Here is a 12,699-nt window from a genome sequence, read left to right on the forward strand (position 1 = left end):
TCCAGACGCCCATTCTATCAGCGTCGGGTTCTTCTCCATCTTCCTTATCCAGATTGAGAAGAACTCCATCGATATGAACCCACTCGTCGACGCTCGCACTTGTTCATCTCGTCTCTCACTCGAATGTCCTCTCTCGCGAAGAGCTCACCTCGACTGACCGTGCACAGTGTGGCCCCATGTCCTCGGCATCCGAATCTCACCCAGGCACGTCTCACGACGGGCGCTTTCTCCCGCAGACTCTAGGCGGTCCTTCCCACCCCGGATGACTCGGACGCGCGCGAGCATATCCTCGGGCGCTGCATGGTATGTCCGTCTCTTCCATGCCAGCACCCTTATTTCTGGACAGCGGAACGTCGACATTAATGTTGGACTGCCGTCTCACCGCTGCTTGCAAGGCCCACCATGCGGTACTCGTCGCAGAAGAATGAAGCTTCGGAGCCGTCCACTTTCGAGGTCGTCACCTTCGATCGCAAATATTGACAGCTGCACGTAAGTAACTTCGAGATCTATGCGAGATCGATGACATGCCCGTGCCTTTCCCACACCTATAATTCAATTCCCTCAATTGACATCCCCCCCGCGTCATCCTTGCTGCCTCACCCAAGTCGACGTTCCTGGCTCTCCGAGTGGCGAAGTCGATGACAAGAGGCTTGGGCGACGTCTACTTCATCCCCATGGGGTTAGCTCAAGCTTTCGTAACGCTGTATACATTACATCGCACCGCCAAGATATGCATTTTTTGTTCGTATCAGAAACGCCACAGACTGCTGCAGGCTGCACGCATCTTATCACGTACGCATCGTATTTATCCCCTCTCAGCGTGCGCTCGGCAGGCCGCCCGCCATGACACTCCAAACAACGCACCCATTCGACTTCTCAGGTCCAAACGTTCATATGCGTGGTGTCAGCACCGTGTCACGAAAGCGCAGGCTCGCCCATTGGAGGCTCGCCCGAAATTACTGTGGTCGGAATCGTCCGCCATAGCGCGCGGGTGCGGTCCTACACGTTCATGCAAGACGATCCCGACCAGGACGAGACGAAGCCTGCACACGCACACGCACACGCACAGAGACAGGGTGGGTGCACGCGTGAGATATCAACAAGGGGAAGTGCTCACATGCGTGCCGCCTCGGTTTCTGGCGCAGCGCCGAGAGCCGCTCTCGAAGGGAGCTCTAAGCGATGGTGACAGCAGCAAGTACGGCATACCGGGGCGTTGCTGCGAACACAAGTCTACAGGCCATGGCAGTCGCGAGAATTAATAAGCTCCAGGAGGAGAGGAAGATCAACAGCAGTGGGGCGGGCGCCCCCAGACGAGCGTGGCGCCAAGGAAAGTGCGTCCGAGGTAGTAGCATCAATAGGATATCACTGTCCAGTGCTCAGTGAAACCGACATCAAGCGGAGCGGACGGACTCAGGACGCGCCTGGGATTGATTAACCTGACGCCGGCGAGGTGCACGATAGACTGCAAGTCCAGGAGCTGCGATCCACGCCTCACACTCACGTCGTGCAGCTCCAGCAGTAGCACTGCCACTACTGCCAGAGGACTCCCGGCTGTTGAGTCAATTGCGCGAACTTCCAGAAAATACGATGCTAAATGAACGTGCAGCGCAGTGTTTTCTTGTCTTCTTGAATTCGGGAAGCCACGGGCAGGAAGGATACCTAAAAATTGGCTCAAGTCCCCGGTGCTAATCCGAACAGAATTTCAGGCGCAACCCGGCCAATCGATACTTGTCTGGCTTGACTTGGCCTTCGACTGCGGTGAAAAACTCTAAACAATGGGCCACAACCTAGACGAAAGGTCGAGAAATCTACGGCGCCTGGATTTTTTGGGCTCAGGCTGGATTTCCCCACCTAGTGTCCTGGGCAGGAGGATCCCAGTGCTCGTAACTGGCGCCCTTCTTGCCCTTCAGGGGCTCTAATGCGAGCACGGCTTGTGGTTTATGTGTATAGCACGGCGACATCACCGCGCTGTCTAGCGCTGTGTCTTGGAGGTGGTGCTGCTCTTTTGAAACTATTCCTCGGCCGGGACGTACGTCGGCCTCATCGAGCCATATACGCGCACTTAGACTCAATCGGAGGGCCATGCGACGAAGTGACATTACCGGCCGGCCTGCGTACCAGACGGCGCGAGAATGTGTAGGCTCCTAGTTCACGGTGAACAGGTGCGGAGGTGCCAGCATAGCCTCCGATGTATGTGCTTCCAGTGTTCATGATCGTCCAGTCCCAGGTTTTGCGCGGCCGTGAGCGCGCGAGGCTAAGCAGTACTAGTAATGTTTGGACGCAGACGCGGCGTTCTCACCTTATCAGACGCGTTGTTCTCTTGGGCGCGGGTGGCACTACATACTGGGACCCCTGCTTCACAAGCATAACGCGACTTGAAGGCGAGAGCGAGTCTCTACGGGCGAGGTACCATCTGAGGGTGACCGCACTTTGTCTGCTGTCCGCAGCTGGATGAGAACGCGGACAACGAGGCTATTGACGCGCAGCCACCACCTGCACTTCGTGTATAGTGCATGTACATGCGTGGGTCATTCGTAACGTTTGCGATTGGCCTTCAGACTGAGCGGGCGTCTGCGTACTCGTGAGGCTCTCGAGGCAGCGAAGACCCGCGGAGTGAAGGGTTCCACTCAGTGGTTTGACCTGGCTTCGATCGGAGGAATATAAAGATGCACCCTCTCGCATGCGCGAATGAAGCCTCGATGCACGGAGGTAGGGTACACTCACCTTTGAATCAGCATCAAACACCCCCAACACGGCGAAATCCAGGTGAAGAATACATGGATGCCAAGGCTCCTGGTGGTCAGCATTTGGAATGAATTGCACACCGTGACTGAGGCGGTCGCAGATTAATTGCTGGCAGTGGTCCGCAGTCTCGGTATGACAGGTCAGGAAGTCCTACCACTCCTAGATGTCGGCCGCACTATACTTACAGTTTACGGCAGAATATACGCAGGAGCGCAAGGGTGCTATGCCCGCGCGAAGTAAGGTTGAACTCCTTGTCGAGAGGTCGGACAATTTCTGCTTTCGAGAGACTACGTTGACTCAATCATCATAATGTTGAACGAGGAATCGGTCGGCGTTCAACGTGACCGCGCGAGTCACGGGCCGTTGGGAATCTTATCTTATCTCGCCCGTATGCCTACTTCCCGTCATGATCGTTTCGCCACTGTTTCGCCGGCCATGATGTCGAAGGAACAGCAATGGGTCAGCGTCGTTCTCTTTGCCGCCTCTCCTTCAATTTCTCTTCGACATCCGGAGCACCACCATGACCCCTCACAGAGCCTTGCGTTTTGACGACGTGTTCGCGAGATATTTCCCCACCTCCTCCCGGACGTCGACACGGTGGGCAGACAGAGCCTTGCCCATTCTGCGCGCGTCTGCAGGGCGTTCTCCGAGTCAGCACTTGATGTGCTGTGGCAGCGGTTACGGAGTCTGGCACCGCTCATGGCCCTCATACCTCCGAGAGCTGAAGATGGTAGGAGCTGTGCGGATGTACGTGCAACCATCTATATTTTGGACTGCAACCTTCATCCACTGATGCGTCATAGGTTGTTCAGGAACATGTACTATTGCAGGGACGGTCGAGATTCCAGTACTATGCTCGTCGCGTGCGTTTCCTGAAGGTCCCCTGCTCATACCAATATAGCAGCACCGACTCGCGCGGACATACGATTGACATCGTTTCGCGACTAGCCTCCCTGTGCTCATCTGTCGAGGTGTTATTCCCCTCCCTTATCTCTTTGGAGTGGGAACAGAGCTCTCCTCACGGCAACGAGCTCTTCGCTTTCTTGTCTCCCACACTCTCCCATCTGAATTTCTGGGTTGGCAGTCGTTATCGCGGTGAACTCGAACCGTTAGCGGGTACGCAGGACAATTCCACTCTCGAGCAGCTCACAGGTGCTCTTAGCTCTGTTGCTCCCTTCTTGAGGACTCTCAGACTGAGTGGCTCGTCTCCGCGCCGCCCATTGGCTTTTGGTCCAGCCTTTTCTCAGCTCCGTGCTCTCGTGCTGAATGGCACTACGACTTCTACCACGCTCAGTTCATGTGCTGCACTGGAGAGCCTTTCAGAATTGACCATCGGACTTCTCGACACAGATCTCGATGCCCTTACGCCGTGCGTTGGGTTTCCGGCGTTGGAGACCCTCGCGGTGACGGGATCGTTCTCCAGCATCTCCCACCTCCTGTGCACAATCTCGTCCACAAGTCTGCGTTCCTTTGTGATGCCAGATTTGTACCCGACGCCGGAAAGCTGGAGAGACTGCTCGGGCTGCTTCGCGGCCTTGGCTGCACAGTTTGCGCCGTCATTGCGCCTCATCAAGATCAACTGCTACCTAGAGGGCGACGGGATCGGCGAAAACGACAGCACTGCGCTCGGGCTGATGGACGTGCTCAATCCACTGCTCGCCCTCCACCTGCTGGAAGATTTCACCATCGAGCTGCGCGGCGTTCCACTCTCGTCGAGCGACCAGGACGTCCGCGAGATGGCCGTCGCCTGGCCGCGGCTTGTGAATTTTGCGCTCGGGTATACACCCGGGTCCGCGTCGCCGTCCGTCTACTCGCTGTCTGAGTTCGCGAGACACTGTCCCGATCTCGTCGTGCTGCATCTTCTCCGCATGGAGATTCCCGCGCACCCGCCTGTGGAGCCCGAGACACAGCAGTCCTCGAAGCACGGCTTGCAGAGCATGCTGTTTGCAGGCCGGCATGACCCCATTTGGGAGCCGCAGGCGTCGCAGCTGGCAAAGTTTCTTGATCATACATTTCCGGGTCTGCAACCAGATTGTCTGCATGCGTCCGGGTGGGCGCATGTGGTCGCTGCTCTTGGTCGCCTGCGTTCCTCGCGGATGGAGGTCGCGGCGACGTCTGTGGCTGATGGTGGGTCCTTTGATGTGCATGGTATTACTTCCCTGACGTTTTAATTTTGAAGATGCTCCCTGAGGGCTGTTGGCAGAAACTGACACTGAGTGCGTATGATTATAGATTTGTGAGTTTTTTCTCGTGTGGTAGTACCCCTGCTGCTTAACAGAGCCTCTGTCAGGTTCTTCCTCCGCGTTCTGCGCGACTTGTTGATCTTCTGGGTGGCTGTCCTGGTAATGCTGGAATGATAGATGGTACCACATATTTGAACGTTGCTAGGTTCTGAATTTGCGTTAATTTGTCTTACACATAGCATATATCACCAAAGTTCTGTTCCAAGATCCCAGTGGAGCTAATAATTATCCCTCAATGATTACTCTAATATGAGTCCTGAATGTGCCATACGATACGACAGGGTGACAAAATATCGAAAACTCGGTACTCTACGATCTATCACCAGGAATTTGAGCGGGACCTTGTCGGTCTTGGCGGATATCGTACACTCGATTTTCGGTCTATGCATTAGGAGTGCCTCTGCTTCACCGCTTCAAATAACTTGGTGAGCGTACTGGCGGAACGGCGGATCACAGGAGCAGACCCTGAGCAATGACACTGCGTGGACACGCGTGCCTGGGGCTCCTCCGATCCCTCCCAAGCTTCATCGTCGGCCTTGCCTCCCCAACAGCCCAGTCCACCGGAAATCCTATCCAGCCAATCGGCCCTCGCGTCCGCGTACTCGTACCGCCTCACGCGATGCAGGGGGATGAAAAGGAAGCGTCCGCCTGCCTCCCTCTCGATTGCCTTCAAGATATTGATCGCATAGAGACTTTGGAATACGTTCGAGAGGCCCTCATCAGGTGGCGGCGGTGACTGCACGGCGAGCAGCTGGAGGGAGCGGGGGAGCATCGACGGCCAGGTCACCGCGCCAGCCACACTGACCGTCTCGTCCAGCGCCAGCCAGTTCAGCGCGAGCTGCCAGTCGACGATGCCCCGCGCTGCGAGCTCCGAGTGGAGCAGCCTCGCTATCTCCCGCCCAGGCCCGCGGTTGAGGATGGATATCCGCAGATGCGTGAGCACGGGCGAGATCGTGCAGATGAGATCGTTCATCAGGTCTGAGTACAGCGACTGCCGGCACGCGACGTGCAGGCGGCGGAGCTGGGGGCGGTTGGCCGCGGCGGACAGGACGCCGATATCCGGAGTGCCCACGGCGAACTTCAACGCCTCACCAGTGTCCGTGATGCTGTGGATGGGCACCCATTGGCCGCGGATGGTGAGCTCGACGAGCTCGGGGAAGGGTATCGCAAGGAGCTTGATGATGTAGAGCGCACCGGCATAGGGAGCGTCGAAGGATACGAATGTGAGAGTCTGCAGTGTCGGTGCGGCGAAGCGCAAGACCATGTCCTGCAACTCGCCCCATCGCAGAAATTCAGCGTTGTTGTCTATCGCACTGCATGCACAACGCGTGGAGAGGAATAGATGATGAATAGGTGGTGTTACGTCGTTTTTGAGCTTCCTGAACTGTCGGACGAATTTCCACGACTGCTTGGGCCCAGAAAGGGAGAGACACTGCCATTTGTAGGGAGCGGACGCGCGACGAACGGCTCGAGAAACGAGAGACAAGGCATAACCAGTTGTACCATCGTCCGTGCAAGCCAAAGAGAAGATCTTAGAATATAATTCTGGCGGAAGTGTCTCCATCTCTCTGGCAAAAGCGTGGTTAGCGACGAGGTTTCATTTCACCGCACTTAAGCACTCTGCGATCCTTACCAGGCGTAAGTCGTAGTGGAAGCTATGGAGACCATGCAGGTTTCATCCAATAGGGCTCTCTACACAAGTCAGAGTGACACATTGCATGAAAGGATTCCTTTAGGATATGCTGTTGGTGAGAACTCACAACTCAATACGTTGCCGTCTACGGGAAATGGTGGTGTTAAGACCTGCTATAATGCTTAAGTAGAGGTGGAGGAGGTACATGCATCTTGTCAAGAACATACGTGGGTCGCCTACGCGCACACAGTGCCACGTTTTTCTTTGCCGGAGTATACGAACGAGAATGCAGACTTGCGGCGCTCGTGGACAGCCACCCGCTACGTGAAACGTGACGACCTAATGCTATACTTGAGCGGGACCAGGTATGCACACGACGAATCACGGTGTTTCTAGTCTTCGAAACACAAACACCCCCTCATAAGTTGTGTCTAGAGCGTGCGTGACGCAGCTAACCATCTTGAAGAACCGCCACAAACGCCACGTATGGTAACCAGCGCTAATTACAGAAAGTACAACGTGATGTGCAGAACTCAGATCTCAGAGTGATGGTTCAACAACATATTGCTAAATTTCAAAGCTTCGGTACCTCAGTAGCCAGGCAGTTCACGCATGTCAGGATAGAGCATCCATAGTTCTCACACCAGAGATGAGCAGATGCCAGCAATGATTTGCGAATGGCGACGATGAACTCTAAGCAGAGGGTGGCGAAGAAGCATGAAGCACTAGCACCAGATCCTAGGTGAGGAACAGGCCTCTTGTTCTCCATTAACATTGATGTAGGGATTGACACCCAGTGCAATCAATGAGGCGTCGAGGGTCAAAACGCGAAGGACGCGTCATGCATGCCGCGTTCAAGTCGGTCACCGGCCTCAGACCGCACCAACGCGCAACTATCTGGTGGTTGGAATGCCGATGAGCATCGGTGATGCGCACGATCAAAGAGTGAAGGCGCCGGAAACCCAAGCCAGCAATGACGCGTCCCGGTGGCCGAACGGCATAACAGCCCAAGGTATCGCCGTAGGAGATACTATGCATGCCGATGCAAAGATCGTTTCTTGGATACTGCTGTGTATGTAGAATTGCGCACCCGATAGCTTACACTGATGCAGCCGCGGCACCATTGCAGGAGTTGCCGAGAAGTATTGTAGCATATAAGCACGGAGACTGCAGCGAATGGGCATAACACTCACTCCTGGAAACCTTTCACATCCTCTCCCAATCGAACAGAGATCAGTGAGTGAGCACACGCGAATTCAGCATCGTCTCCGGGTCACTAACATATCATCAGACATGACCAACACCATGTTCATCACAGGCGCCAGCTCTGGCATCGGGCTCGCTTCTGCCAAGCTCTTCTTCGAGAAGGGCTGGAACGTCGTCGCGACGATGCGCACCCCGGAGAAGGACACCGAGCTCAAGCAGCTCGACTCGAGCCGCATGCTCGTCCTCCGCCTCGACGTGCAGGACCTGGCCAGCATCGCGCCCGCTGTTGACGCTGCCCTCGCCAAGTTTGGCACGTTTGACGTGCTCCTGAACAACGCGGGATACGGCCAGGTCGGGCCCTTCGAGATGACGCCGCGCGAGAAGATACAGGAGCAGTTCGACGTCAACCTCTTTGGTGAGTGCGCGCGCACGTCGCCTCCAACTTGGAAGACTGGTGGTTGATACCGTGCGGTGTGCAGGTCTGATGGACGTCACGCGCGCCGTGCTCCCGCACTTCCGCAAGCACAAGAAAGGCGGGATCATCAACGTCAGCTCCGGAGCGGGACATTCCGCCCCGCCGATGATGTCGATGTACGTCGCGAGCAAGTTCGCGCTCGAGGGCTTCACGGAGGCTGTCGCGTTCGAGCTTGCGAGCCAGGGCGTGTTCGTCAAGACGGTCGTCCCGCTGGACGGAATCGGCGCGACGAGCTTCACCGCCCGCGCCACGGCATCTGCCGCCTTGGACGCCGCGTTAATGCCAGACTACGGCGCCTTCGTCGACAAGTCCGTGGAGGCGCTTGGGAAGTTGGGAGCGGGCAACGGGATCGAGTCCAAGGACATTGCGCAGGCGATATTCGAAGCGGCGACGGACGGTACGGATCAGCTGCGGTATTTTGTGGGGGATTATGAGCGGAGCCTTGTCAAGGTGCGGTATGGGTCTAATGACCAGGAGTATGTTGCACATGTGCGTTCTTTCTTCCAGTAGGGGTGCAGGGTGCGTAGCAATAAGTCTTTGTATGTCGATATATCTTTCAGGATGGAATATTTCAGCCGACTGAGCTCCGAAAAGGACTCACCATCGACCACACTTGTCTCTTGGTTCATATTTAGGTAAATTGCGCTGCATTCCAAGGTACACCCGAGACGCGTCCTGGAACGTCCCATAAATATGATTGCAGGTCCAATATATTAATGAACGCCCGTCCTGGATCAAAATCACAAAGCTGTGGGACGCGAGAACAAAACACCCTAGGATGAGCAGTCTACAACCCGCCCAACGTCCGGATGGCGGCGCTCCGCACCGTCCGCCCTCCGGCCTCAATCCCGCTCGCCGCGGTAAGGGCTGCCCCATCGCCCGTCGCAAGGTCGACGAGGACCCGCCCGAGCGTCCCGACCGGCGTGACCAGTCCGGGGAGCAGAGTTCTCAGAGTTGACACGATGACTGAGTCGACCACGCAATTCCTGAGGGCGCTTGTGGGACGGTTAGGGTTGGGAGGATCAACGTAGCCTGGGCGGACGTTGAATATCCGGAGGGCGCTGTAGGCGGGTGTCGAAGGGAGCGCAAGGAGGGCCAACTCGGCGCGGCCTTTGATCTTGCCATAGAAGGTGAGGGTCTTCTCGGTGGGGTCTGCACTAGCGGGTGGCGAGGATCAGTGTGGAGTTCTGCATTATTTGTACAGGTGTGACTGACCCCTCGCCTGAGACGTAAACGAAGTTAAACTTGTCTGTCGGGGAGAGAGATGCAAAGGACTTGGCGGCTGCAAGGGGAAAGTCGTAGGTGATGTGTATGTATTCACTGCGACCATCGAGTCCACTTGTAAGTCAGTCGTCATACGCAATGTACTCCAAGCACTTACTCCTTGTTCACGTCGTTCTGGCTGACGCCCTGTGCCCAGATGCACCCTTCAGCACCCTTCAGTTTTGCCAGTAACTCATCTGGGTATGCCGCGTAATCCTCATGGACAATTATCTGGGCCTTGTTCACGTCGAGGTCATTGCCTGAGGGAAGCGGGAACTGTCGTCGCGACAGGATGGAGAGCTGTGTGACGGTGGGAGAGACGAGACATTGGCGGAGAGCGGCGGCTCCGACTGTGCCTGTTGCGCCGGTGAGTATGATGTGCATCACGGTGAATGAAGAAATAGACAAGTGGTATGCTCACCGGGTTTTACGTCGTGGCTGAGATGTGCCGCGCCATGACGCGACCGTCGCGCTCAGGCTCGGCCCGCCCGATGCCGCTTTCCCGCCCGACGCCGCACTGACGCCGCACTCTTCTTCTTTCTATCATCCCACCGTCGTATGCACCGGCACGAAGCCTGAGGCCATACTCAAAAAATGCCGCACACTGACGCGTCCATTGCCGTGTTATTCTCGCTGAGCAATCCAAGTACTGGCCCGGGTATATAAGCTCGTCGACAGTCGCAACAATGAGCAGATAGTGTCTCAGTTGTTATACACTTTGCGTTCAAAGACGCATCGGTGCGTGGTCAATATTTCAATGGCGGGTATGAGATTGTTTGTGTATCACTCACATGCGCGATCATAGTATTCAGAATGGCCAACACTGTCTTGATCACGGGCGCCAGCTCTGGCATCGGGCTCGCCTCTGCTAAGCTCTTCTTCGAGAAGGGCTGGAACATCGTCGCCACGATGCGGGCCCCAGAGAAGGACACAGAACTCAAGCAGCTCGACCCGGCACGCATGCTCGTCCTCCGTCTCGATGTGCAGGACCTGGCCAGCATCGCGCCCGCCGTTGATGCCGCCCTCGCCAAGTTTGGCACGATCGATGTCCTGCTGAACAACGCTGGGTATGGACAATTCGGTGTTTTCGAGATGACGTCACGCGAGAAGGTGCAAGAGCAGTTCGATGTCAATATCTTCGGTGCGGCCCCTTTCCTTCTCGTCTTTTCATCTTTCAGGACATGACCGATGCTGTGCGGTGTGCAGGCTTGATGGATGTCACGCGCGCCGTACTTCCGCACTTCCGCAAGAATAAGAAAGGCGGAATTATCAACGTCAGCTCCGGCGCAGGCCATTTCGCCCTGCCGATGACGACGATGTACTGTGCGAGCAAGTTCGCGCTAGAGGGATTCACGGAGGCGCTCGCGTTCGAGCTCGCGTCCCAGAACGTGTTCGTCAAGTCTATCGTTCCCCATGGCGGCGTCACCTCGACGAATTTCAGCGAGCGCTTGATGGCGTCAGCGGCCAACGACCCGCGCTTCGACCAGGATTACGACGCGTTTGTGCAGAAGACAGTGGAGTACCTTAAGAAGATGGGTACCGCCCAGACGATGGACTCCATCGATGTGGCGCAGGTGATTTTTGAGGCGGCCACGGATGGCTCGGATAGGTTGAGGTATATGGTGGGTGATGACAAGCGGGGATTTATCAAGGCGCGATATCCGAAGGATGACCAGGAGTATGTCGCGTTCATGCGCGAGTTCTTCTAGTAGGTAGGGAAGTGTCGATGTAAGATATCCAGGGAAGATCTGTATGTGGAATGGTGCACCAATTGTTGTTCTTGATCAATCACCATTTTTGGAGAGCCGTGTCTGTGCATATGGGTCCCAGAACCTATTCACTTGCTGCATCTGGATAGTCGTGTCGAGACATGTGCAATGCAGAAGCGTCGCGCCACTCGCGGCCCGACTCATCCCACCATGCATCCGTCCCACACATGGCACCCTGCAATACGCATGCACGAGTAATATCTCCCCAAGTTTTCGCTGAATGACAGCCTAAACGAACCTGAACATTGGGCCTTACAGTCGAGACATCCAGACCCAACTGCAATCTGATCGGCACCGGCATAACAAAAGTGCTGTATCTCAGGCTGGCGTGGACCAGTGGTTTGTGTTCATGAAAAGCACTCAATTATTCAACCACGTACGGGACTGACCAGTACGGCGTGTGGAGCGCACGGACTCAACACGCAAAGGTACAGACCTTGAATCCCGACCGAAAGAGGTCCATTGTAAGCTTCACGTCTCCTGCATGTGCGTATGGACAGCAGATGCCCGTTGGAGGTGTGAAACTCCCTAGTGAGTGTTTAGCTTCTCGTTCAATCCACTCGCGGATGGAATACGCCATGGCACGAGATAACTGAGCTGTCACATATACGAGGCAGGCGCTCCGCCAGATTTTACCGGTTGACTTGGTCTCGTACCCAGACGGTTATCTCATCGCACCCTACCACCGCAGATAACACGTCTGGGGCAGTTTGATAGAGCCCTCCTACCTTACAGTTAGCGCCTGTTAGCCGCTCGAGAAGCCTCGCTTACGTGCTTCTTAATTATGTGCCTGCACACTCATCGAGCGCGACTTTTGATCTCTATGCCCACTTTACATGTATTTTTTGAGGAGATTTGATGGGAGTGAGTTCCCGAGAACCTCTGAAGCTTTTCTGAGATGGCCCGGATACTCTGAGCTCGCGCTGACACATCGGAGCACCGGAAATGCATTAAGCCAGCTACTTTGAGTGAAAATGTCAAGGAATCTGGCTGAAAATATGCTCGGGCTCTTCCTGTGGTGCTAAAATGTTTCTAGAGGCATTTACAGCATTACTATACAGTGTTCGTGCTAGTTCTGAGATGTGCATGCCTATGATAGCTTGATCTTCAATGAAGGAGGACATTCAAGCTTCGCAACAGTTGCCTGATTCGGCACAGACCTAGCCCATGGTCTATCGCTTATCTGGCGCTTAACGGGCGCTAACTGTAAGGTAGGAGGGCTCTATCAAACTGCCCCAGACGTGTTATCTGCGGTGGTAGGGTGCGATGAGATAACCGTCTGGGTACGAGACCACGGTTGACTATACATGGGGACAACTTTCGCATTATAAAAGGTTGGACCAGGTGAGCGAGTGCCTCGTCCCG

The 12,699-nt window shown here is 55.5% G+C and overlaps 5 protein-coding genes across 5 annotated transcripts; 3 read left to right on the forward strand and 2 right to left on the reverse strand.

Annotated features, from left to right (window-relative positions):
• Window positions 1-3,444: 3,444 nt before the first annotated feature.
• On the forward strand, window positions 3,445-4,935 carry SCP_0507200 (hypothetical protein; the record flags this gene model as incomplete). Its single annotated transcript, XM_027758777.1, has 3 exons — window positions 3,445-3,492; window positions 3,549-4,872; window positions 4,925-4,935. The coding sequence occupies 3 exons, from the start codon at window positions 3,445-3,447 to the stop codon at window positions 4,933-4,935; spliced, it is 1,383 nt and encodes a 460-aa protein (XP_027614578.1).
• Window positions 4,936-5,376: 441 nt separating this feature from the next.
• SCP_0507210 (predicted protein) lies at window positions 5,377-6,552 on the reverse strand (the record flags this gene model as incomplete). The annotated part of the gene is made up of 1 exon (XM_027758778.1): window positions 5,377-6,552. One exon carries the CDS (start codon window positions 6,550-6,552, stop codon window positions 5,377-5,379), a length of 1,176 nt encoding a protein of 391 aa, XP_027614579.1.
• A 1,374-nt stretch (window positions 6,553-7,926) lies between these two features.
• SCP_0507220 (Uncharacterized oxidoreductase) lies at window positions 7,927-8,812 on the forward strand (the record flags this gene model as incomplete). Its single annotated transcript, XM_027758779.1, has 2 exons — window positions 7,927-8,242; window positions 8,307-8,812. 2 exons carry the CDS (start codon window positions 7,927-7,929, stop codon window positions 8,810-8,812), a joined length of 822 nt encoding a protein of 273 aa, XP_027614580.1.
• A 277-nt stretch (window positions 8,813-9,089) lies between these two features.
• Window positions 9,090-10,112, reverse strand: SCP_0507230 (hypothetical protein; the record flags this gene model as incomplete). Its single annotated transcript, XM_027758780.1, has 5 exons — window positions 9,090-9,459; window positions 9,518-9,622; window positions 9,684-9,921; window positions 9,987-10,003; window positions 10,084-10,112. 5 exons carry the CDS (start codon window positions 10,110-10,112, stop codon window positions 9,090-9,092), a joined length of 759 nt encoding a protein of 252 aa, XP_027614581.1.
• Window positions 10,113-10,378: 266 nt separating this feature from the next.
• Window positions 10,379-11,274, forward strand: SCP_0507240 (Uncharacterized oxidoreductase; the record flags this gene model as incomplete). The annotated part of the gene is made up of 2 exons (XM_027758781.1): window positions 10,379-10,706; window positions 10,772-11,274. 2 exons carry the CDS (start codon window positions 10,379-10,381, stop codon window positions 11,272-11,274), a joined length of 831 nt encoding a protein of 276 aa, XP_027614582.1.
• Between the last annotated feature and the right edge of the window lie 1,425 nt (window positions 11,275-12,699).

The sequence above is a fragment of the Sparassis crispa genome (genome assembly GCF_003851025.1).
Source record: "Sparassis crispa DNA, contig_000004F, whole genome shotgun sequence".
Lineage (NCBI taxonomy): Eukaryota > Fungi > Basidiomycota > Agaricomycetes > Polyporales > Sparassidaceae > Sparassis > Sparassis crispa.